This window comes from Aythya ferina (genome assembly GCF_964211825.1).
Source record: "Aythya ferina genome assembly, chromosome: 1".
Lineage (NCBI taxonomy): Eukaryota > Metazoa > Chordata > Aves > Anseriformes > Anatidae > Aythya > Aythya ferina.
In genome coordinates this window covers 162,519,867-162,543,296 of record NC_140296.1, presented here as the reverse complement: position 1 = coordinate 162,543,296, position 23,430 = coordinate 162,519,867, and the positions used below count along the sequence as shown (strand labels likewise).

The following is a 23,430-nucleotide window of genomic DNA, read 5'->3' as shown; positions in this document are numbered from 1 at the left end:
CAGGGAGGCTTCAGGTGCCCAGCCTGGGTGGGAGGGGGACAGAGAGAAGCAGCGTGCAGCTGGAGTTTGGATGGCAGTTCTAGGAGCAGGGATGGGGGGTTTGTGCCTGCAGGGAGGAGAATGTCTGCTAGCTTTGCTGCTCAGGGCTTAACGCCTTAAGAGCCCAGCTGATTCCTGCTCAGAAGCAAAGGGAAAACATAGGCGTGCAGGACAGCGGGCTGCTCAAGTATGCTGTGTTTCCCCAAACCATGACAGGACAAAGGTTTGGAAAATGCATCGCTTTTTGCCTATTGCCTTGGAGCTGCCTGAGTGTTGCCCAGAGCAGTGCTGCTGGGCCCAGGACCACTTTGCCCAGTGCAGGACCCGTCAGGAAGGGGCTGCCCAGAGACTCTGACAACGGGACCTACGTGCACAGCAACATCTCAGGTACTCGAGCAAGCGTTTGCCTTCCTCTCGGGCTGCTGGGTTCCGCACGGTACAGCGCAAGAGGCACCGGGACACCTCTACAATGGCACATGGGTGCTTCTGCAGAGGGCAGATAGGGCACGTGTAGGGGCTGCAGGGTTTCATATGGTCCTAGGGGCCACAGCAGTTGTGGGCTCTGGAAGGGATATGTCACGTCAGAGGCAGGGTTGCAGGCACAGGAAGGAAACAACGCTTAACTGCCTTCCTGACAGAGAAAAGCTCTCTTCCATGTTAATCTCTACACATATTACAACAGGCCATCTCTCTGGCCAGGGGACAAGCTCACTAAACACATCCCTGTCCCTATGGACTGAGCTGTGGCCCTCAGGAAAAAATGAGGATGGAGATTTGTTAAAAGCAACAAATACATGTAATCTCCAAATGCTGCGGGTCATTATGGTTTTTAATCAGCTTCCTAGAGCAGAGCAGGTGCAGCTCCTCAGTGAGGGGTGCATGGCATTAGGGCTGCCACAGGGCACGCACCTGCCTGGTGCTGTATTGTTCACCTTCCCAAACCTCTGTCCACTACATGTTGTTTCCAAAGTGCATGTTAGGAACAGTACCCAAACCACCTCATCCTCACACTGTCACTAGGGATTGTTGGGAAAGGTCCTAGCCAGTGACAGACAATTTAACCATAGAACAGGTCCAGTCCAGGCATCCTGGCAATGTCCCTACCACTGCTAAATTTATGCATATAGAGGCATCTATTACCTCTTAATAACATTGATGGACCTAGAGAAAGTCTGATCTTACTCAACTTGATGCTTTCTTGTCAGCCCCTCAGACATCATCTCAGCAAAACCAGAGGCAAAACAAGGCTCTCTTGCATTAACTTTACTGCTGCACTTTGAATTTACCTCAAAAACTAAACAAAGCAAGTTTTTACCTGTATGCTTTAAGCTTGGCTAAGCTTTCTGACCAATGTCTTCCTTTAATCGAGGATGTTGATGCTGATAATATCTGTTACACAAGAATCTACCCATCTACATTTTCTTTGCCTTGTGTTGGGATATCTGTGTTTTTTGCAAGCATACATCCAGACTGGCATGCTTTGGGGAGTCAGTCCAAAGGGGTGCAGTCAGACACAAGGGGTGCATTGCAAAAAGCATGACCTAAACAGAATAACTGGGTAGTTTTGAACAGTTGTGGGTAAAAATAAATAAATAAATAAATAAATAAATAAAATAAAAATTAAAAGCTGGAATGGAAAAGGTATCCTTCCACAGCATAAACTAGTATTTTTTACTGCTTTGAGTTCGACCCAATAGTATTCTCCCAGAGTCTAACTTCCTTGGCTGTTTGGGGTATTAAAAAAGCCTATTCCCTTCCTTTGAAGGAAGGGTGACCCTTTTAAGGGTCCCTTAAAGATAACTCTTTGAAGGGTCACTCTTTGCACCCTGCCCGCATGCTGTAACCTTCTGGTCCCAATTCTGCTGGTCAGGAACACCTCACAGTACAGAGTTTGCAACTGGGAGACTTACTTCCCAAACAGCCATTAGACTTCTATTTCCCTGCTTTAGGGTTATGCAAAAAAATCCTAGAGCCTTGGGGGACCTCCAGGAGTGACACAGGGGATGGGCAGCCATTTCAAAGGCATCACGCAGCAAGGGGCTTTGCCACCACCCACCTTTAATTTCCACCCTTCTCCCCCAGCGCAGTGCACAGCTCTGCCCACGCCACGCCACGGACACTACTACGTGGACAGAGGCTCGGGCGTCTCCTTGGGCTCAGTCGTCGTGTACTGGTGCGAGGAGGGCTATCAGCTGGTGGGCAGCGAGAGGCTGTCCTGCCTCCACCTGGAGACTGCCCCATCCTGGAGCCACCCTGAGCCCCGCTGTGAGGGTAAGGAGCCCACCGGCAAACCCAGCCCCAGCAGTGCCAGCCCTTCTGCTCTCCTGTAGGGTTTCATCTAGGTGCATGAGACCTCCATCCTTTTGCTAACCAGTGGTCCTCTCCAATCTCAGCCAGTGGGCCCCATAAAACTGGGCTCCAGTCACCCTGAGAGGGGACAGCAGAGGTCCAGGTCCACCCAGCTGGTGGCCATCAGCACCAGTGAAACACAATGCTTTCAGTGGGGTGCTTGCAGGAGCATTTAATGAGCTGTGGAAGCTGGTGCAATGCTGTGACCTAGCTGTCCCCAAGCCCCCAGCACCTGCCCCTCCACTCCCCTCATGAGGGAGCTGCAGGCTGCCATGAAGCCTCCCCTCGGTCAACAGATCCTACTAAGTTAATGTCATCCAAAAACTTACTTAGTGCGCGTTCAACTCCTGTGTCCAGACCATTAACCAGGCGTTATCTTGCTCACACTAACTGCTACAGAAGTCAACAAGGCTGGTCAAAACCTGGTACCAGCTTCCATTCGGCCAGGCACAGGGTCTCCAATTCACAGCCAAAACATTTCAGCAGGAAGAAAGCTGAACTTTGTAATAACCCAACACATGATCTTTATAAAAGTACATGCAAAGCAAATGGCCCTATTTTTTTTTTCTGTTATGAGCTCATCAAGAACTAATGGCTTAATGCTGAAAGAACAAAGTCTATATTGCTTTAAAAGCTCTCCCTCATGCACTGGGAATCGTGTGCCTACATAAAATGATTTCAGGAAAATTGTCCTCAAGAAAGTTATTTATTTTTGCAGCAACAAGCAAAAACACAGAAGTTGTAAATACTATATAGCTATGCATAAACTATATTGCTCATGCTGGCCAACGAGAATTAAAGACCTTAGGGGCCCTTTCAAAAACCATCTACAAGCAAACCTGTGGTGCAACAGCTGGCTAAAAAAGTTTTAAATGGAAAAGGTCTAAGAGCTGTTGCTGCTTCTCCTTCACTTGCTCAAGACAAGCAAATCCATTTTGAAAAGGTGACATCTCATAAAAGTCAAATTAGAAATGTGCTTCAACCGCAAAACATCTCAGCAGGTCCTGCACTGGAAGAGGCTTCAGCTCATCCCCTAAAACAACACAAGTAGCTTGCTCTTTAAACACAAACACAAATAAAGCAATTCCCCATCAATTCAGAGCTGTAAAATTTGTTGATAGCCAGTGAGTGTCTTCTGTTCATAAAGGCAATCATAGCAAAATAAAAGTAATGAACTTTGTTGCCATAGTTTACACGCAGTCCTGCAGTAAAACACTCATTATCAAACCTTATCTTCCCAGCTCTAAATAGGCGTTGCAGCTTGTACACTGCCTCATGCAGAAACATCTCCAGTGAGCCAAAAAAAAGCCAACCCGCAGTTTTAAATCACATTTCAGGTTAACACAAATAAAGAGGTTTTAAAACAGTTTCAAGGAAAAAAAAAAAAAAAAGTCATACACGCCGCATTTCTCTTTGAAACAAAAAACAAATCTCTGTGCTTTCTGAAGCCATAGTTTGGTTGTTTCATAAGTGTGGTAAGGTTGAAGGCTTTTTTGAATCTGTGTATTTTATTACTTTGAAAACGTACTATTTTTGCCGATGCAAGCAAATGCTTTCCTATTATTTTGACCTTGGGGAGGGAGCCACATCCCTAACTTCAGATGTTTACAACGCAGACGTCATTTAGCTTCCCATTAGGGTTTGATCACAACGCAATTCACCCAATCCTTCCAGCCATCCGCCTCAGTGCGGGCAGCGATCCCACCGTGTCCACCTGTCCCAGGGAACTCGGCAGTCAGCGCACTGCACCCACTGGAGTTGCCAAGGGATTCTTTATAGAAAAGCCACCTCAAGAGCCCATTTTCCTTTCAGATAGCTGTGTTTCCTTAACCTTTTTTTCATTTTTTTTTTCCCCAAAAGAATGGCCAAGCAAAATACGCGTTCGAGGTAAAAACCGACAGTTACCATATGTTTAATTGGAGTTTAGTTCATGCTACCTTCGTGCTTTATGCAGGACATACCAGAAGCGCTGTTTGCTGTCACAGACGATTACTTTATTTAATTCGAACCAGAAAATACTAGTTTAGAAACCTTTATTTTTTTTTCATAAACCTTTTGTTTATTGACCGGCGCCATTTTGTGACGCTCCCACAACCCCTATACAGCAATTAATTGCCCGGGGGGGGAGAGGGGGGTGGTCTCGGCGGTTCCCTCACCCTTTGGGGCAAGGCGGCCGCGGCTCGACGGCCGGGGCGCCGCACGGGGAGAACCCCCCCGGGGGCCGCACGCCCCCGGCCGCCTGGTCAACCCGTCCCGCTCTGCCTGCCCGCAGCCGCCCCGCAGGCGGGCTCCCGCCTGGCCGTCGCCGCCTCGCTGGTGAGCGGAGCCGTCATCGCGGCGCTGGCCGCCGCCTTCGCCGTCTGCTGCTGGCGGGAGCGGGCGCGGAGGAGCCGCGGCCCGGGGTGAGTGCGGGGCCGGGCCGGGAGGGAGGGACGGAGCCGCACGGTGCGGCCGGGCTGACACAGCCTCGGTGGAGGGGGCGGAGGACAGAAGAGGGGCAAGGCGGGCTTGCGGGATGGGGGACCGGGGTGCGGGAAGGCGGCTGTGCTGCGGCTGTCCCCCTGCAGGCAGCAGCCCCGCAGGAAGGGCGGACGATGGGAGCGCGGCCCCTCGGCGGCGGAGAGCGGGAGGAGAGCCCTGGGGAGGCTGAGGCAGCAGCAGCACCGCCGCCACTACCGCCTGCCAGCCCTCTGCAGCGCCCTGCGCCCGGGGGCACACGCGGGCTGCAGTAACCTGGCCTGCCAAAGGTAGGGAGCAGCCCCACGGGCACTGCCCGCAGCCCCTCGCACCGTGCCGGAGGGGCTGGGGGCAGGAGCAGGCGGAGGTGAAAGCCTGCAGCGCCTGGGCATTCAGTCCCCTACCCCTCCGACACTCTTACCCCTGGCCTGGACCCCTTAGCATCCTGAAATGCCCTCCTTCCCTAAGTCCGTCCGGCGCAGCCTTGGTGGGCTGCAGGCTCCCTTGGGTGCTGCGACCCCACTCACAGCCCTCTCTCCCTCTTGCCTTTGCCAGGAGCTCAGAAAACCTGCCAAAGCTGCCCCTGCAGAGCACACACCCCGCAGCGCACCTCCTGCCCCCCTGGGCAGCACAGCCCCCTGCAGCACCCCACCGCCTGCTGCTGCCCGTGGGACCTGACTGCATCGACCTCACCCGGGGCCTGCCCCCCGCCTGCTACAGAAGCTACGAAGACCACCAGCTCTTGCACAAGTTTGGGAGGCCCGTTTGAAAATTTAAACTGTCAGTCAAATGCCCCCTGTCCCCCCCCCCTTTTTTTTTTTTTTTTTTAACTTAAAAGATCAATTCCTTGAAGCTCCACAGAGCTCAGGAAAGAAATTGACAAGAGCCAATTACTGCACCTGGGTTTCCAAATGGAGAAAATTGGACACTCCATGTTGAAAGGCTTTTTTGATACAATCCTTTTATTGTTTCCCCTGTGTCCTGAAGTGCACATTTCAAAGAAATGCCTGGGTTACCGGCTTCTTAATTGATCATTTGGGTGAGATGCATGAAGCCGAGTTAGAACAGCCCCAGTTTAAGTCAGAGGCTGAGCACGTGCAGAGTTTCAGATTTTAAACACAAGAGCCTGATTTGCTGTTTGGGGCTCCTTTAAAGGCTGAAAGTGAACAGCGAGTGCCAGTTACCAGAACAAGGAATCTGTCACTAGATAAGTGGAAGCATTTGCAATTCATTGCACTTGAATGGAGGCTGAGATTTAAAGTTTTTCCTGTTGTTCAGAACTCACAACATCCTCCCATCGCTGTAGTCAATCTTGGACTTGCAAGATGCAATGACAAGTGGGTAAAGATAACCAGTCAAGAGGAAAACATGAATTTGTCCTTAGTACAAAAGACCTAGCACATTTAAAACAACCTGGGATTTTTCATCGCTTTTCTCCTGCATTAGAAATTCACATCACATGTATCAGGACCAACAGCAGTGCCTGAAGAGCTAGCATAAGTACTGTAGTTTGCATTCAGAAGGCAACAACACCCATAATTCTGTCCAGGATTTCCTGCATGGAAACCTAGGGGCACATCCCAGGCAACCACCCACAGAGCCTGGCCAGCAGACCTGGCATAGATAACGTGCCTGACACATGCTGGGCGCATCGGGCTTGAGGAACACGGCCTCACAAGTACGCAGGGATGCTCTTCGTATCTCAGGAGTGACTACTGAATTAGAGAGGTGCTGGCAGCCCCAGAGCTGCCAGATGCACAGGGCAGGGAATAAGAACAAGCACCCAGAACATGAACCACGAGCATCACTACCATCTAGCACTCAAAGATACAAACACAAAATGTCCTGCTACAAAGGCTGGGAGTTTTAGGCTGCCAACTCAGTTTCCATCAACTTTTGTTTTACATTTAATTAAGGCTTCTTTCCTTGAAAAGATGCAAGGTAGCGCGTTTTTGTGATAAATGCAAGACCTACTTGGTAGACCCCCCTGGAAAGACTGCTGCTTCTCCCTGGAAAGAGGGCTAGGGGCACTTTTTCTATTTGTAGTAATAATAAAGGAATATCTCCCAATTCTACTTTTTATGTCTTCTTTTCACACCACCACGCAGCAGAAAGACTGTTCTGGGGGCTGGCTGTCAATGGGGGGAGGCAGCAGGTGCTAAAGCTTGTACAGTCCCTTTCAGAAGAGGATGACACCTGAAGTGGCCGCTTACTGGTAACCACACTGCAAGGAAGAAAATCTTTTCACTCCCATAAAACTGAAGCTGCAGAAAGGACAGGAAAAACGAGACTTGCCCTGTGTTTCCCTTTGTCTCCTGTCCTAACCTTACCCTTTTCTCCTCGCCCTCTTTCCAACTAAGCCTAACACATGGCACAAGCCTAACACAAGCAGACTGCAGAGACACCCTGAGGCAGTCCCCAATAAGCATGAGGCCTGTGCAGCGCTCCCAGCATGGTCCTAAAGTGCTCCCCAACGGAGGAATTTCTGCACAGAGCTCTTGCAGAAAACACACTTGCTTGTCAGGAAACAGCAGCGACTTTGGACAGATTCAGCACAGGATCTGCTCTGGGAACAGTGTTTCCCAGTTTCTTGCTCTTGTATGAAGGTAGATGAAACCAGAAAAGAAAAAAAAAAAGAAACAGAAGAAGGTAATGAGTTTTTATATATATATATATATATATGAATATATATATATATATAATCTTTCTCTTCTTTTCCTCTCCCCTATCATGGTTTAAGGAAAAAATTTAAATTCATTACAGTTTCTCTTCTATCCAAGATCTTTGTGAAAAAAAAAAAAAAAAAATACAGTTGGGGCACATTCAGAGTTCACTTTTCCTTGGATCCAAGCAAGGCTTTAAAAAAAAAAAAAAAAAAGTTTTTTTTTAATTTTTCTTTGCTACATAGAGATTGACACCTGCTTTCACTGCAAACTGCAGTGATGCACATCTCAGATATAAAATCTTTTGCCAAACATGTCCAGAAAGATGCCGATTCTGAAGTGTCACAACAAAAAGTTAACATTTTCAATAAACTGACACAGTAGTTTTTCATACTGAGAAAAATGTCAACTTGAAACAAGCATTTGATATGACTGATATTTTAAAAAAAATTATTTACCTGACAAAATTGAAAAGTTTCTTTAGGGGTAACATTCACCTGACTTTTTTTTTTTTTTTTTGAAAGTTAAGATTTTTACCACAAAAAAAATTGATCCTGAGACTTGGCTCCACCAGCAGATCCTCTAGTGGGAGGAACAGAGAGGCCTTCCTTGAAATTCGTCTCAGACTGGCAAGGAACCAAAACCAATGGAAGAAAGCTGGGTTGAGGGCAGGAAGCCCAACTTTACCACAAGTTCCCCTATCAATCCCTTCATCTGTGCCTCGGTTCCTTCTCACCTTGCACCACACCAGCACAGCAAAGGGCTGAGCTCACGTAGTGAAGAGCCGTGCTTGGCTTCACCCCAGGAAGGCAACAGGAATCACCACTTACTTTTATTTGCCCAGAGGAAGGAGGAGAAAGGTAGCTATATAGAAGCTTCAAGTAATTTGTGAACTGAAAGGAAAAATCCCTCCCAGGCCTGTAGTCACACACATTCTCACCACAGTTTGAAGGTTCTCCTCGGAGCCACCATCTACCTAACCCTTCCTCACCGGGGCAGCACATGCAGGCCTGCCCTTCCCACCACTTTCCCCTGCCATGCACAAGACAAACTCTGGCATTCTCCACACTAGGGCACAGGATTTCCAGCTCAGATCCCTGTAGGCCTACCTACAGGGAAGCTGTAGCCCCAAGAGGTTTAGCTGTAGTATTTTATGCAGTATCCAAAGCAATACCCAATCATTTTAATTATATTTATGCAGTGTCCAATACACAGGTGGAGGAAACCAACTGAGGAAGGATGGAGATGGCTGCAAGGTTGTCTCATTGCCAATTTCTGTCCCAAGCAGACAAGGCAATCAGTCACTCCCGGCTTAGTGCCCAAACAGAGAACGCATCCTCATTTCTTTTTTAAACAGGGTATTAAGCTTGAGATCCCACACTGTGAAACCTCAGCCTGCATGCTTATTTAGAAATAGCTAACAAGTTTGGGTCACAGCTTTAAATTCCTCAGATAAGCTCACTGCATCAGCCTTCTGTGGACTGTCAGCATTGACAGAAGACGTTTCAGACCCCCTCTGAAGATGTGGGCAAGGTTAATGCTGGGACCTGTAACAATGAAATGTTAAAGCTATGAAATCCCAAGAAGCATTCATTGTGGTCCTGAAAAGAATAGCAAACCTCTGCCAGACATTGCTGAGAGGGCAAGAGATTCGTAAAATTTAAAAGTTTGAGGACTAGAGGGAAGAAATAGTAATCAGGCAAGATTTCCCAGGAGAGAGTGCATGCAATGACCGTACCCCACTTGAAAGACCGCATCTCATTTGTGTTCCAGGAGATGGACTCGTGGAGCACCAGAGGTCAGGCACATCACCTCCCACGGGTGGCTTAGATTAACAAGTTTTCTATATTGCTTTCCTCCAGTGACGACACCTTTGTTCAGACGATTTTACCACACCTAGCATTACTGCATCAGCCCCACCCTGAACCAGTGCATTTTCATCAGCAAAGCCAGTGACAAATCTGTTGCTGCCAGGATCACCAAGCTGACCTTAAACCTCCACTGTACATAAGTATGGACTTCCGTATCCCCACATGTGGCTCTGGGTCCCTGTACTTGTAGGGCAGGAGCTTCGTTTGGACATTTCCATCTCAAGAGCCCTCACTTTACCACATAAACCTAACAGCAGTAGGCCTAGGGCAAAGGCAAACCTCAGAAAGAAGGGAAGATGAAGATCTTGCTCGTATACAGTGCTCTCACATGTAGATCGAAATGTACTGAGGTTACACCATTTCTGACACTGTATCCCAAAGCTATGACAACACATCAACTTTTCCCTCTTAGGAGCTTGGTTTACAGCAAAAGCCTTAAATAGAAGAGGACCTGAGAGCTGTTTCCCATCAGTAGAATGTTCCTACGGAAAAAGAGGTGTTGGGATTTGGGAGGAGAGGAAGGAACACCAGTCCTTACAGTTACTACAGGCACATTCAACATGAAAACCTGATAACGTATCAGTGAAGTGGAAAGCATTTCTGTAGCTAGACACATATTCACACGGTGCTAGAAGATGTAAAGCAGCAGCTGTTGTTAACAGACACACATTCATGGCAAACAGCACTGCACACCATCTCTGCATTGTGAGCACTGAAAATTCACGCCTGCTAGAGCTCATTCTCCTTAGGAAGTTAGCAGAGCCTATGACCCCTTCAGGCAGGGCTCGTGACAGCTCCAGTGCAACCCCTGAAGCATTGTGCCACCTCTCAGTGCTCGAGAGGCCTCAATTCTGAGTAGTGAGAGTTTTTATTCCAGCACTACAGCTTTCCCCAAAGGGATTAGTCCCAAGCAGTACAGTACCCACCACTCAATGGATTTACATATGCTAGAGACCAGCAGCAAACCCAAGCCCCTTTACAACTTACGTCATGCATTCTGAGTAGTGACAGACGAGAATCACCAGGTAACTGGTCTGTGATCTTTTTAAGGGTATTTTTCTAAGCTCTCTTGCAAGGGTGAGGGAGGAAATTGGTGCATACCTTCCCCCTATTACTCCAGGGAATAATGTGCTGAAGCCAAAGAAGTGTCCACAGCAGCATGATCAGCTTTACAGAACTGTAGATCACTGCATTGGGCCTAAAATCAATCGTGTATCCTGAATGACTACGATTACACAAGCATTTCAGATAAAAGCTTTTTCAGAACAGAGTCTATGATTGGGGAAGAGAAAACTAAAATTATGGGTTAAAGAACTTGAGTACAAACCACTCAACTTCATGATTTAAAACTATCACAGAAGTTGGCAAAGGTGCTTTAAGTATGGTTAGAGCAGCCCTGTTGGGACGCCGCATTGACAGGGGGACAGCTGCTCACACCTGATGGGGGAGTAGGAAACGGATGTTATGGATGGAAAGGAAGTTCAGTCAAGGGCTCTTCACCTTACCTAGGAGGCGACATACTCCTTGCTGTAACTCCAGAGATTTGCAGTTTCCTTATTACAAGTAAAGGGAGCTATAAACCTGTGGTATCGTCCCAGTACTGTTGACCCCAGAATTACTACACCAAAACAGAATTCCTTGAAAATGCAGCAGAACCGATACCAACACATTCACTGATAATAACTCCCTTCCTCCCCTCAGCACACATTCATACTTGTTTTGGAGGAGTCAGATCCATCCTCTTTCTCCAACTTATCTCTACCAGACATCTTTCAAATGTGTTGCTAGACCAGGGTCACCACGCTTTCAGTCACGCAACTTCCTGGGCCTAAAGCAAGACCTGCACACGTTCATAATATGTGTAACAACAGGCCACGCACCGAGATAATCACAAGGACAAAACAGATGCATGAACTTCCTCCTTTTAGTAATGCTCCCTGTACAGAATTACTTGCAGTAAGAACAGTCCACCAAAATCTTTTGAGAGAAATTAGCAGAGCCCCTCACAGCTGAGCAGAGTGAAATGCCAGGTAGTTTCCTGAGCAAGGGCACAGGAATTAGCACGAGAGAGTAGATTAAAAATAGGGTAATAGAAGCACAAGCCACCCCACTGTCCACCTAAGCACTGATATAGTTTAGGGTTACAACACCAGTGTTACCCAGCAAATGTCTTTATGGGCAGTGGGGCAGAAGGGGCAGTACCAGACAGAAGAGCCATTCTGGTTACAAAATTTGTTGTGCTAAGTTTGTCAGCAGGCCAACCACAAGCTATCATACAGCAGCAGGGAACAAGCTCTCTCCTGAATAGCTGAAGCCTCTCTTTAGAGGTAATAGACCACAGGCACAGTTTTCCTTCAGTCCATCCTGAACTGCTAAGGAGACAAATCAGGAAATGATGAAGGTACCAAGTTTCATGAAATTGCTGTGTGAAATAGGAAGCAATTGCTGCTACTTTAAGAGTTGCAAGCTTTGCTTGTTTTCAGGGTAAGGAAGAGAACCTGTCTGAAGAGAAGTATCTGTAACAAGTTGGGGAGAGAAGCCCCCAGCACCTCCAGCACCAGAGTTTGGCTTCCCCCGCTGCTTCCCTGCTGCCCAGGCCCCACCACAGCAGAGGACGCTCCCAGCCCACAGCCGCTGCCAGAGCAGTGGGCTTCTGCTGAAAGCAGTTACAGGGGGGATTGGGCTGACTGCGTCCCAAGAACTGTCCTTGTTTTGGGGAGTGTTGGCATGAACAGGGTGTAAGCCCTCTTCCAAGTAACCAGGGCACAGGGCTAAGCTGCAGCAACGATGCCTGCCCAGAAAGACTGCATTCAGTTCAGCCCTCAGACAGCAAATACAGCACCGAGAGTAACGCAGGTAAGAGCAGAAGCACCAAGCGGTTTTGTAAAGCAGGATGTTTAGAGTAACTTCGTGCAGGTCCAAGAGCTGGCAGCAGGAGGCTGGCTTCCCCAGCCCAGCAGCTCAGGACTGTTCTCCGTGCCAGTGCAGTTCAGAGCTGTGAATTCCCCTTCTCACCCCTGTCCACAGGGAACATTTTAGGAGGGCAGCCAGACTGTACAGCTGGCATCATGTGAGAAATCCTTTGCACAGGCACTTGTAGTAGCTCAGGCTCCCAGCCATCTCTCATGAGCTATGCAGCAAAGACTTCAATCCAGCACTCAGGCATAAGGTTGCTGGTTTTAAATACCAAAACTGATCTCTGGCTGGATGCATAAGAACTTGTTGGAGGCTTTCTGTATGCTGAGAGCTCTTCATCCCTTGCTGCACAGTGAAAATATTTTACACCTTTTTTTTTTAAAAAAAAAAATAAAAGATGCTGAAGGAAACAAGTTGTAACTAGAATTCTCTTGCCACATATTCTAACATTATTATATGCTATCTGTCCCAAGTGACATGGTAGTGAATTGAGAAACCAAAACCAAACTTTTCATGCTTCAGATTTAAAAGGATGACAATAAAGGCTAAAAACACTCATCCTCCAACTATTAGCTGAGTAAAGACAACAGACTTCCTTTAAAAAGATTAACATTTCTATGCTTTTTCCACCCTTCAATACAGAAGTCACCATGCAATGCAGCATTTCATGAAAAAATTGCTCCAATTCGGACAAACAGGAGGAAGAAATCTTGCAATGACATATGGCTTTACATATGGCAATACTTCAAAATCCAAGTTTTTTGTTTTGTTTTGTTTTTAAAAAGAAAGGCAAACACAAAGTCATCATCAAGTTTTGTTTTATTTAAGATTTTAGTTTTAATTCTGAAGAAAGAGGTACATTTCCTTGGTTTTAGTTTTAGCGTTGGGTTATAACCATGTTTATCTGTTTCTTTCCTGTCTTTTCAATACTGCACAAACGTCCAGAAACTACAGGGTTAAGTAAAAGCTGCAGGCAGAGGAGGTCAGAGGTTGCTCCTGATGGTGATCATGTGGCCCCAATGCAGTGCTATCCCAGAGTGCCCTAATCAGGTGAATCTTTGTTTTTTTTTTTTTTATAAAAAAAAAAAAAAGAAAGAGAGACTGACAGAGGAGACAAAGACTGAAGTAAATATCACTCGTGTTTCAGCTGCTTATAATTATATTATGTATACACTAGGTATTAAATCTGTGAATACTTTTAAAACATTAAAGTTTACTTTAAACCTAAAGCCAAAATTAAAAAAAATCTTATTCTCCCCTCTTTAAACCACTCTTCAGCAACATGCCAGTTACTCATAGCTCTAAGTGTTTTGTCTTTCAACACACTTCATGTCAAACCTCTTACTGAGTGACACGATAAAGTCGCCTTTTTTGAAAAGAAAAAAAAAGACATAGCATTTTCCCTGTGTAGTGCCACACTGAATGCAAAAACAAATATTAGGCCACTGCTTGCCCCACATGTTCAGTAACTTCATTTAAATTAAATACCTTTTCCATATTTCTGCACTGGATTCTGCATTGCATTTTTCTCCTATTGTAGACCGGCACTTTTCCACTAGGCAGGAATACTCATGTGCAAAAAGACATAAGACAGTAATATTCTCCTTAAGCATTGAGGCTGCATTTTGATTTCTCTCTCTCTTTTTTTTTTTCTCCTTAGGATATTTAGGAATTATTTCAAACAGTGTATTTCCAACACTGGCTTCAGCAGAAACTTAACAAAAAGATCTGGTCATGACCCTGCGATGGCATTGCATTTGGGGGGGAGGTTTGATCAGGAACTGGATTCTTCAGAAAGAAAGATATGACAGGGAACAGTAGGTGGGCATAGGGAGGAGTCAGGGTGGGACACTTCCTGCATTTCTAACGTTTTGTTTTTTTCCACCTTTCCTAATGACGATCCAGCGCTGAGCTCTGTAGTAGATCTGTGGGCGTTTTACTGGGGGGTCTGAAGGCTGTCTGAAAGCCTGGGGGTGGGGAATGGAAACTGGTGGGGTTTGAAGGAGGAGAGTAGGGATTCCAACTGGCTCTGTGCAGAGGGATCTGTGTGCCGAAGGGGTTACTGTGGTGTGTCTGTGACGGCGCTGCACTGGGGCCGTCCACCTCTGTGAGGGCCTGAAGAGATTTTAGCCAATGTGGAGGATTGTCGTCTTGAAGGGTGTCTAAACTGTTTCCTGTGGATGCTGGGATACCTACAAAGAGAAGAAAGAACAGGATACAAGCAAGTCAGAACAGAAGCAATAAGCTGAGCATGAAGGAGGTCAATTTAACCTAACACAACAGTGAGAAAACATGATTAGTTTGTACAGAGAACACGTTTTACATTATATATGCTATCCTGCCCACAAAACATTTAATATTTAAATCCAGACAGGAGAAAGTTCCCCCTCAGAGCACTCCTTTGTAAGATACACATTTTTCTATCGAGCGTTCTGCACGAGGACTGCGACCCTGTTTCCGTGAGCTTACCACACCAAACCCTACCTGTGCCCTGCATGCTTCTCTTCCTGCTCTGCCTACCTGAATCATGCTTCAGCCTCTCTAACAGGGAAAACACAACCAGACAGCCTTATAAAATAGAGCTTTATAAACAAGTGGAGTACGTCCCTTTTTAAATAACATAGTCCAGTTACTGATTCCAGTGCCTCAGGACCAGCGGCGCACAAACCGGACATGCCATCCTGCAGAAGGGACACCTAAGTTGACCCTACAGATAAGCACTGATCACCCTGACTGCCTGCAGAGGTCCTGGACATGCACTGCAAAGGGTTACGTGACACTTTTCACCTAGTGGTTCCACAAAAATTCCTGGACCCTTGAGGTTTTGTGGATGGAAGCTGGAAGAGACCACCGCATACTTTTTTTTTTTCCAAGATGTAAATCAGTTTGTGCCAAATACCCATTTGATGGTTTGCCAGCGGAGCTGAAGGAGTGAGAAACGATTACCTGTGATGATTGCGGGGTCCATCCAGCTGCCAGGGCTGTCCCAATTCAGGCTGTCGGTGGTGGCAGTGTTGGACGTTGGTACACTGTGGTTGGCGTTGGAGGGGGAAGAAGCATTGGGCAGTCCACCAAAGTTGATGTTAATGTTCGGTAGAAGTGCCCTTAGCCCGTCCTGCCATTCCTTCATATTTAAACTCTCTACAGAACTGCTGTTGTCTGGGAGATTTACCAACAAAAAAAATGAAAGATAAAAAAATAAAAAGCTGAAGTTAGAAACAGATGTCCTTCTTTGGTGGGGTATGGGATTTTGTTTTTACTTGTTAAGCTAAGCATTTAATATTTTCCCTGTCCAAAAATTAGGGTAAATGTTTATATGGTTGATGAATTATCCAGAGGGACTGGCAGGTTTTAAACCGAGTGTAAGTGGGTGGGAGGAAGATTTAACTCCTCCCCCAATGCATATTTCCCCATTTGTTTTTTCAGTTCAGAGGCTCAAATAACGAAGGGCACAATGGCTCCATTATTGATTAGAGAAAACCTACCAGATCCTTTATGAAAGGACCTCTAGTGTAAGCTAGATAACCCAATTCATCTGCTTTATTAATGGTCAGCAGGTTCGAAAGGGTTGTTTTCTTTGAAGTATATTAAAATGAAGAAAGGCTAGGTAGGGCTTTGCTATAGAAACCGAACATGATTAAATTTCCTGAGGAACCAGGAGGCAGGGATATATCACAAAAGTTTGTTTTGTTAGAGCTTGCTCATTCACAGCCCTACAGATGTTCTTCCGAAGAAAACAGTAACTAGGTTCTCATGAAGCTGGAAGGAACGTGATTTCCTCTTGCAGTTGAAGAACAGTAGCAAAAATTCTTTAGAGACCCGTCAGAGTCATTTCTGGCACAGCAACATCCTCAAACTTTCGTTAGAAGCAAACCAGCTGGATACTGCAACACTCAAATCTGAACTATTTGGCAAAGTTTCAAGGCACGTATTGAAAACGGACAACAGCACGACTTGGCTATTAGCACTACCGCAAGTGATCCCCATACACAAGTGGCAAACCATGCTATCTAGAACAGACTATCGGGTTGTAGGATCCATCTCCTGCTTTAGGAATCCCAACGCAAAACAAGACAAGAGCATCCTAGTATTTTATCTGCAAATACTGCAAAGTAATATTAAATACAGCTTTCTGTCAAACATATTTGAAAGGAGAGCGGTGGGTAGCATGCTGGCACTACACCGTGACAAAAAATTAGAATACAGACTTTTTTAAGCCTTCTCCACCTGTCCTAATTGAAGAAAAGACCTTGATGTCATCTAGCAGCATTACTATGGAATACATACAGAACACTGCTACTCCATCAACAACTGAGGAGATTGAAGTCTTCACAGAAAATTAGAGGATATCACTAACTTGCAACTTTGGAGACTGAAGAAAGTAAATTCACTTGCTATCAAAAATTTCCTTGGCAATTTTTGTCAAGGGCAATGCTCAGAAAGAGCTGATATCTCCAGCAATCCCCTTTTTGTAACACATTCTTGAAATCCTGTGCTTTCACAGTGAACTCTCTGTCCCAAGACCGAATTTATATACATACATGTATTTACATATATGAAGACAAAACTTAAGATGTTCTTTCTGTACAGAATTATAGCAACTTAAATACCAACAGTAAGTTGTATTTCAGCCCATGCCAAAACTGAGCTTCAAAATTACTTACTATGCTGACCTGCTATACCCATTTTACCTATGACGACTATTGGGTCAATGCATTCATTTTTAACCCTCGGCATGCTTAACGCAGTTTGTTCCAGCACAAACATCTGTGTGATCCAGTGCCCACAGGCAGCAGGACAGCAGCTGAAATCTAGGACATCTGTGGCCAGACTGCTTCTGCACACGGAGCCTGGAGAGGGACAACGCAGAAATGCGGAGTGCACTACAGAGACCGTCCTATTTGCGTGGACAAGTCTGTGGAGTGCAATTTGACTGCTGACTGATGTTATCCCCACTCGCTGGCTAAGAGGTTAGCACATGAAGTATCTCAACTAAAATGAAAGAGAACTTGAGCACTACAGTAAGCAAAGAAATAATGAGTCAAGAAATCATGTGGTAGTAGTAAACCCTAAAGCTTGCCCATTACTAAATGGGCATGCTCCATCTACAGATTCAAATTTTATGTGCTTCAGGAGAAAAAAAGCCCAGGCAGCAACAGAACTGCAGCTGTGCCTCCAGCAAGTAACTCAGAGCAGCTTTTAGTAACCTTAGCACACAGATGTGAGAAAACCAGCCTGGCATCCCAACTTCAGCATGACCGTGTGCACACAACCACGTGAAGCAACAAGTGTGTTCGATGTGGCTGCTCTGTAAGTCACATTGGAATTAAAGAGCGGGCTTATCAGTGACTGGCTCTAAGCTCATTTAGCATGGAGCCATAGTGCATGCAGCTGGCTTTCATCTGTACTTTCATTTCTTTTACTGTAAATCAAACCTAGTTCCTGTGCTCTCCAGAACTCATTTCCTGGCAATATCAATGCTCACAAAATATTTTAAATAATTTGGTGTTAATTACTTTTTCATTTAGACCTGTATATTTGCTTGATCCTGAGGTTGAAAAATTTGGAAGTTAAAAAAAAAAAAAGTGCTAGCCAGAAATATCCTTGATAGATTTTTGCCCACAATCCTCTCAACATCCATAAGCCTATGAGATAAGTTCCAAAATTCAGCTCTCCGAACAAAAATAGCCGACTCACCGTCACAGAAAGAACTGTGACAGACTCCCCAGGGCACAGTATCAGTTTCCACTGTTTTCTTACCACTGCTTCCAAAGGCTTGTGCAAGGAAATACAGCTCACTTTAATTACTTCTACTGCGGAGGCAAAAAGCATGTACAAGATGCTTACTAAGACCACATGTAAGCAAACATACTTGTAACACCTGTGAGTTGGGGATCTGCAAGCTTGTGATGACAATAATCACTGGTGTTACTAACCCCAATACGCCCTCAAAGCCCATGAGACAGCAAATAAGCTACACACCTGCAACATGCCTGTACGCATACACACACTGATAAATAATGTCACCAAGAAAGTCTAATGAAGTCATAGCCACCACAAAGAAACAACTTGTAAGAAATGGGATAGGGAAATAAATATGGTATGGTATTAGGCTACCTTGGGCTAAGAAAAAAATATTGACTATTGTCATGTTATTGCCATATACAAAACGACAGAGTACTGGGTACATAAGAGTCCAGAAGGATAACAAGCATTTGAAATAGAGAGTTTTCCATGGAACCTTTTCAAAGAACAGAAGAGGCTGGCACTTTTTGTTGAAGTGACGGGCTGCAAGGCAGGCACAGTGTACCATTCGTATTTACTGTAACAGAAGACAAGACAGACACAGGAGAACTGTCCTTTATCTCAGCTGTCAGTACAAAATCCACTTACAATCACAGAATGCAAGAGATCGAAGTCCTAAAAGGATTCAACATTCATATATTTTTAATTTATTGAAATCTCATGCTCCTAGGTACAAGCAAATGAGAAAATTCCAAGAGATGCTACTTTCCCAGACAGCTGTGTTTTATGTGACTAAAAAGCAAGCTATGAAAAAGAAAAAAAAAGAATACTGCTCTCTGATAAAGAAAAAGCAAGCACCACATCACTCAGGTGCCTGTAACAGTCTTCTGGCTTGCCTAATAGCAGCACTATAAAAAACAAACCAGCCAACAAACAGATATGAGCAAACAAAGTTGCTCAGCTTCCTCAGACTCACTGCTTCCAAGGAGAGATGCAGCAATTACTCTTGCAATATGGCATTTGGGAAGGGGTTACAAGCATTGACGGTTATGGGTAGATGGGATCGGCAGAGATTGCAAAGCCCTACAACGCCTCCTGCGCTACTCTGACTGTGCAGTTACTGGCCGCAACCAGCTAGGACAGCCAGTTACATAGCACCCTGATGCAAATCAGCGCCTGAGCAATCTCAGGGCACCACCCAGCAAGACTCAAACCACACAGTTAGATCAGCACGCCTGTGCTGGAGTCTGACAAGTTTTAAACATGAGTCTAAGTGAAAACGCAAAGTACTTCCACCACCTGCAGAAAGTAAATAAGACTCTCAGCAAGTTCATTCTTTTTGTTAACAAAGTTCATGCTTGACCATAAAGCTAGTACCATGTTTGTAAACAAATGGGTAGCTTCCCACTACTACAGATCTACTAAAAGACATTTTTAAGTCATCTTTCCCAACTTTACACCCTGCTACCAAATAGGTTTAATTTTTAACTGGCTAGCAGCCTTCTTGGTTGGACACCATAACCTATGAACATGAGAACCAACACACTATTCCTTCCCTCTCTCAAAGAGTGGAAACGTCTCCTTCAACAGCCTCACCCCAATTTAAAGCAGGATGTCAAGGGACAGTGGGAAAACAGAATCCAAATACAGTTCACAAAAATGAAAAGGTTTTATACACCAAGATAAACTGGAAGCATTTTAGAGCCTCCTCCCTTCCTACCCCGCAGCCTTGTCCCCCAGACAAGAGAATTACCTAGTGAAGCTCCCCTGAAAGCGCCACTATTTACACAAAGAAGGGCTCACATACAGATCACAGACTATATTAAACTTAACTTTCTCTTAATGTGCATTCCATAATCCCATCTGCTCTAATGGAAACCTGCGTTTTCAGAGGTAAACAGACCCCACAGTTCTGGCACTGAACTTCTCCATGTTTCCGATGTAGTATGTCACCATGAATGAAAGCGCTTGTACCTAAATTTTAACAGTTAACAATTGTCTTAAACTGAGCCAACAAGGGGAAGAGAAATGCTTCACCACAGACATAACCTGTTTATCCATCCACCATAAAGCAAAAATACTTATTTTAAAACAGCGTACGACTGGGAAGTCTGATCTGTATAAAGCTGGTGATTTCATGATTTGTTAATGAAGTCACTGCCCCATCATGACATCCTAGCAGCCAGTCTGCTAGTCTTACTGCACTGCCTTTTTTATCTGACATGTTTTGACTTTGTTCCTTCATATCAGGTAGAAGGACATGTATTTGGGGAAGAGATGGTAAAGGGGATGATAGGCAAGCAAAAAAAGCATTGGTTCATCGTATATAATCAGTACTTGGGAGGAAGCTTGCATAACTGTCAGTTTCACAACTTCATGAGTTCTGACAGACAACACTACAATGCAGACCATTTAAAACACAAAGGTATTTCAAATTTGGCTACCCCACTTGATCTTTTTTATATCAAGGGCAATGGGATAGCACATCTTCCAGTTTATTTGGTGGGAGGCAAACCCACTGAGATCAACGTCCTACAAAGACTGGACCCTTTCAAATCTTTGTCCTAATTCCAATACGAGACTATGATCAAATCTGTATCAAGGCTCAATCAGCACATTCTTAAATAACAAAGATCACAAGACCATCACATTACGTGAATGTAAAGCAAGTGCAGTTCTTTGCCAAAATTATATTCCAAGCTAATATAAGAGCTTGATTGTACTAATTGCATAAAACTTAAATATCTTTATGCCAGGAGTCCTAACTGTTCTGGTCCTGCTGGAGAGCAAACAGTCCTGCAAATCAGGGCTGCCACTGTTTGTTTATTTTTGAAGAACCCATCAGTATGCCACGTGTGTGACCAAGGCACACAACAGTGCTACAGAAAAGCCTCAAATAAGCAGAAGAAATACAGTGGTTTCCCTCTGAATGAGAGAAAAATAAACCTCTTCGCAGTGTTGTGTAACTGCACAAGGTAGGAATAGAAGCACACAGAACACCAAGGTGTGCTCAGGACCAGAACGCCCACTGCAATGACCTGTTAGGAGGCCCTTATGAAAGCTTCAAGGACACTGTACAGTAACAGTTTTGAAGCCTTGGCAAAACAACCAGATTTACAAAGCTGGGCCCAGGACAGGGAAAAAAAAAAAAAAAAAAAAAAAAAAAAAGAACAGGAAAGAGGACCTGAAGGAGTTCACCAGGAGTTTTTCCCTACTTGATCAGAGCTAAGCATGGCCACCACCAAAGCATACCCTTGGTATGACATCCCTATTAGTCCCAGCCTGCACTCTGTGCTACTATTTTAACAGATACCACAGGTAGCCTGTGCTTTCCATGAAACAGCTCCTTAACCTGTTCTGAAGTGATAGAGGCTTCTTCATTTTCAGCTCAAGACTCCCCTCTACTATTGGCATTTCTCTTTTGCAAAAATATGTTCAATATTTCACTCTGTAGGGGGAGAGAGGAGAGGACATTTTCCTCCATCCTAAAATGAAGTGATTCCCATCACACTAGAGAAATTCAAAAACCTTTCAAAAGTCTCTATCATCATCAGAACAGTGATGATAAAACCATACCTGTGTCACTTTAATACAAGTGAGCTTGTTTGCTCATGAAATTGAGTGAGTAAAATTCTGCTCATACTGCTGTGGCCTAAGGATTTCACTCTCAGACTTCACTGATTCTGTGTTTGGGATTTCTAGGAAACGTACAATGCTTAAACTAAATGCCAAAGCGGCACACAGATTCACGATAGCCTGAAAACATCACTGTCAGAGTAAGATTGAATCTGTCCACATTTGAACAGCAGCACTGCTCATCAGGAATACAAGTAGCCACTTCATGCAAGGGAGATACGAAGTGACAGGAGTACTGGAAGATAAAGCTGCTAAGGAAAACATGTAAAAGCCTCACAGACATTCTCTAAGCACCAGAAGCAAGTTGGTGATCGAGGAAAACAGCTTTCTAAATATCATTCCCCAGAGCAGGTTTCACAGGAAAGTCTTACGGTCACGAACTCACAGAGCAAGGGAAAACAGCAATACATGTACACAGACACAAAATTGGATTTGGTAATAAAGAGCACTACTCTACTCTGAACTTTGAAGTAATGCAAATAAGGCAGCTTTTATCTCAATACCACATTGATTTCTATGGTTATATTAATCCCAAGTCTACCCAATTTAATAGATGTCATGTAAATCAGAAAGACACTCTTTTTCACTTAAACTGCACTTTTTTTTTAAAAAAAAAAAAAAGATGCCAGTAAAGCAAACTATCAAGTACAAGAGGAATATATTGATTTCTAAACTATACATTTTGAAGGAGAAAAAACTTTTCTAAATAATTTTCCTTTCTGCTGAAGGTCTGACAGTATAACCTTTAAGCTTTCTTTGACTAAGTAACTATTAAGACAGATATTCAATAGGAAGATTCATATTTACTTGTATGTGCAGTGTCAGAACTTAAATCAGGTTTGAGAAAAAGCAATTTTGTATTAGTATTCTGCCCTTGTGAATGTCTTGTACTTACCACAGTTCAAGAGACCAAATCTAATATATAATTATAGCAGCCAGCCACCTAATTCTAAGCCCTAAGAAAATTTCAAATCAAGATTCTCGCTCACTTTGAAAAACATGCTGACTTCGAATCAGATGTTTTCAGAGGATCCTGGACTATTCCAGCATTTTTATTACTTTTTAATTATTTATTGCTGAAAGTATATAGGATTCCAGTGTAGGACCTCAATCAAGTTGGGGTCCACTGTCCTACCTGCAATAATGACATTCTGTAGTACTTCCACTTTAGTCAGTAAATACCCTTTTTGTGTGAGCCAATTCCTCATCCAAGAATAGATCTCATAAGACTAAATGCAGTTCTCATCACTGATAATACCAAATCTTAATGTAAACCTAAACTGAGCTCATCAAGACTGTTAAAGGCACTGCAATGAAGAATCCTACACATGGAAAACTGGACTTAGAAATCTGAAAGACATACAATTTCCATTTACCTGAGGGAAAAAAACAATTTTCACTTAAGTATACCTGCTGCTTACCCTTAGTTTCTGCATCAGATTTCAATCTTACTAGGTTATCCTAACTGTTAATAAAAAAAAAACAAAAAACAAAAAAAAGGCTTTGACCTCAAATGAAAATCCTTTACATGTACTTGTGGTACATGCATATGTGAGTATAAAACAAAGCACGGGATATTCCCCATGGTCAATACAGTAACTAGAACTGGTAAAGAAAACTGATCTTCAATGTCATGATCAATAATTAGCAAGAGCCTATACAGTTACGAATTCAGGATTCCAGGAATTCCTAACCAATCCACTGATGAAGGCTGCGAGAACAGCATTCGTACAGTACATGCATACATTAAGAAG

General features: G+C 44.4%; 3 protein-coding genes across 11 annotated transcripts in view; 1 reads left to right on the top strand and 2 right to left on the bottom strand.

Annotated features, from left to right (window-relative positions):
• The window catches only part of LOC311429745 (solute carrier family 23 member 1-like), a 31,293-nt gene extending 28,365 nt beyond the window's left edge, over nt 1–2,928 (bottom strand). The window contains exon 1 of the mRNA XM_084505932.1: nt 2,718–2,928. The gene's annotated coding sequence lies outside the window, so the exon portion shown is untranslated. The remainder of the gene's footprint in view (nt 1–2,717) is intronic.
• LOC311429780 (uncharacterized protein) lies at nt 2,043–6,918 on the top strand (the record flags this gene model as incomplete). Its single annotated transcript, XM_084505978.1, has 4 exons — nt 2,043–2,310; nt 4,517–4,790; nt 4,956–5,135; nt 5,401–6,918. The coding sequence occupies 4 exons, from the start codon at nt 2,043–2,045 to the stop codon at nt 5,612–5,614; spliced, it is 936 nt and encodes a 311-aa protein (XP_084362104.1). The 3' UTR covers nt 5,615–6,918.
• A 6,178-nt stretch (nt 6,919–13,096) lies between these two features.
• Nucleotides 13,097–23,430, bottom strand: part of CNOT4 (CCR4-NOT transcription complex subunit 4) — a 73,503-nt gene continuing 63,169 nt past the window's right edge. For 6 of the 9 annotated variants that reach the window (XM_084496611.1, XM_084496617.1, XM_084496613.1 and 3 more), the window contains 2 exons: nt 15,242–15,454; nt 13,097–14,487 (listed from right to left, as the gene is read on the bottom strand). In XM_084496611.1, coding sequence (XP_084352737.1) covers nt 14,186–14,487; nt 15,242–15,454 — 515 coding nt within the window. In that variant the 3' untranslated portion in view covers nt 13,097–14,185. The remainder of the gene's footprint in view (nt 14,488–15,241; nt 15,455–23,430) is intronic. The other 3 variants (XM_084496616.1, XM_084496618.1, XM_084496619.1) reach the window with 1 other exon arrangement.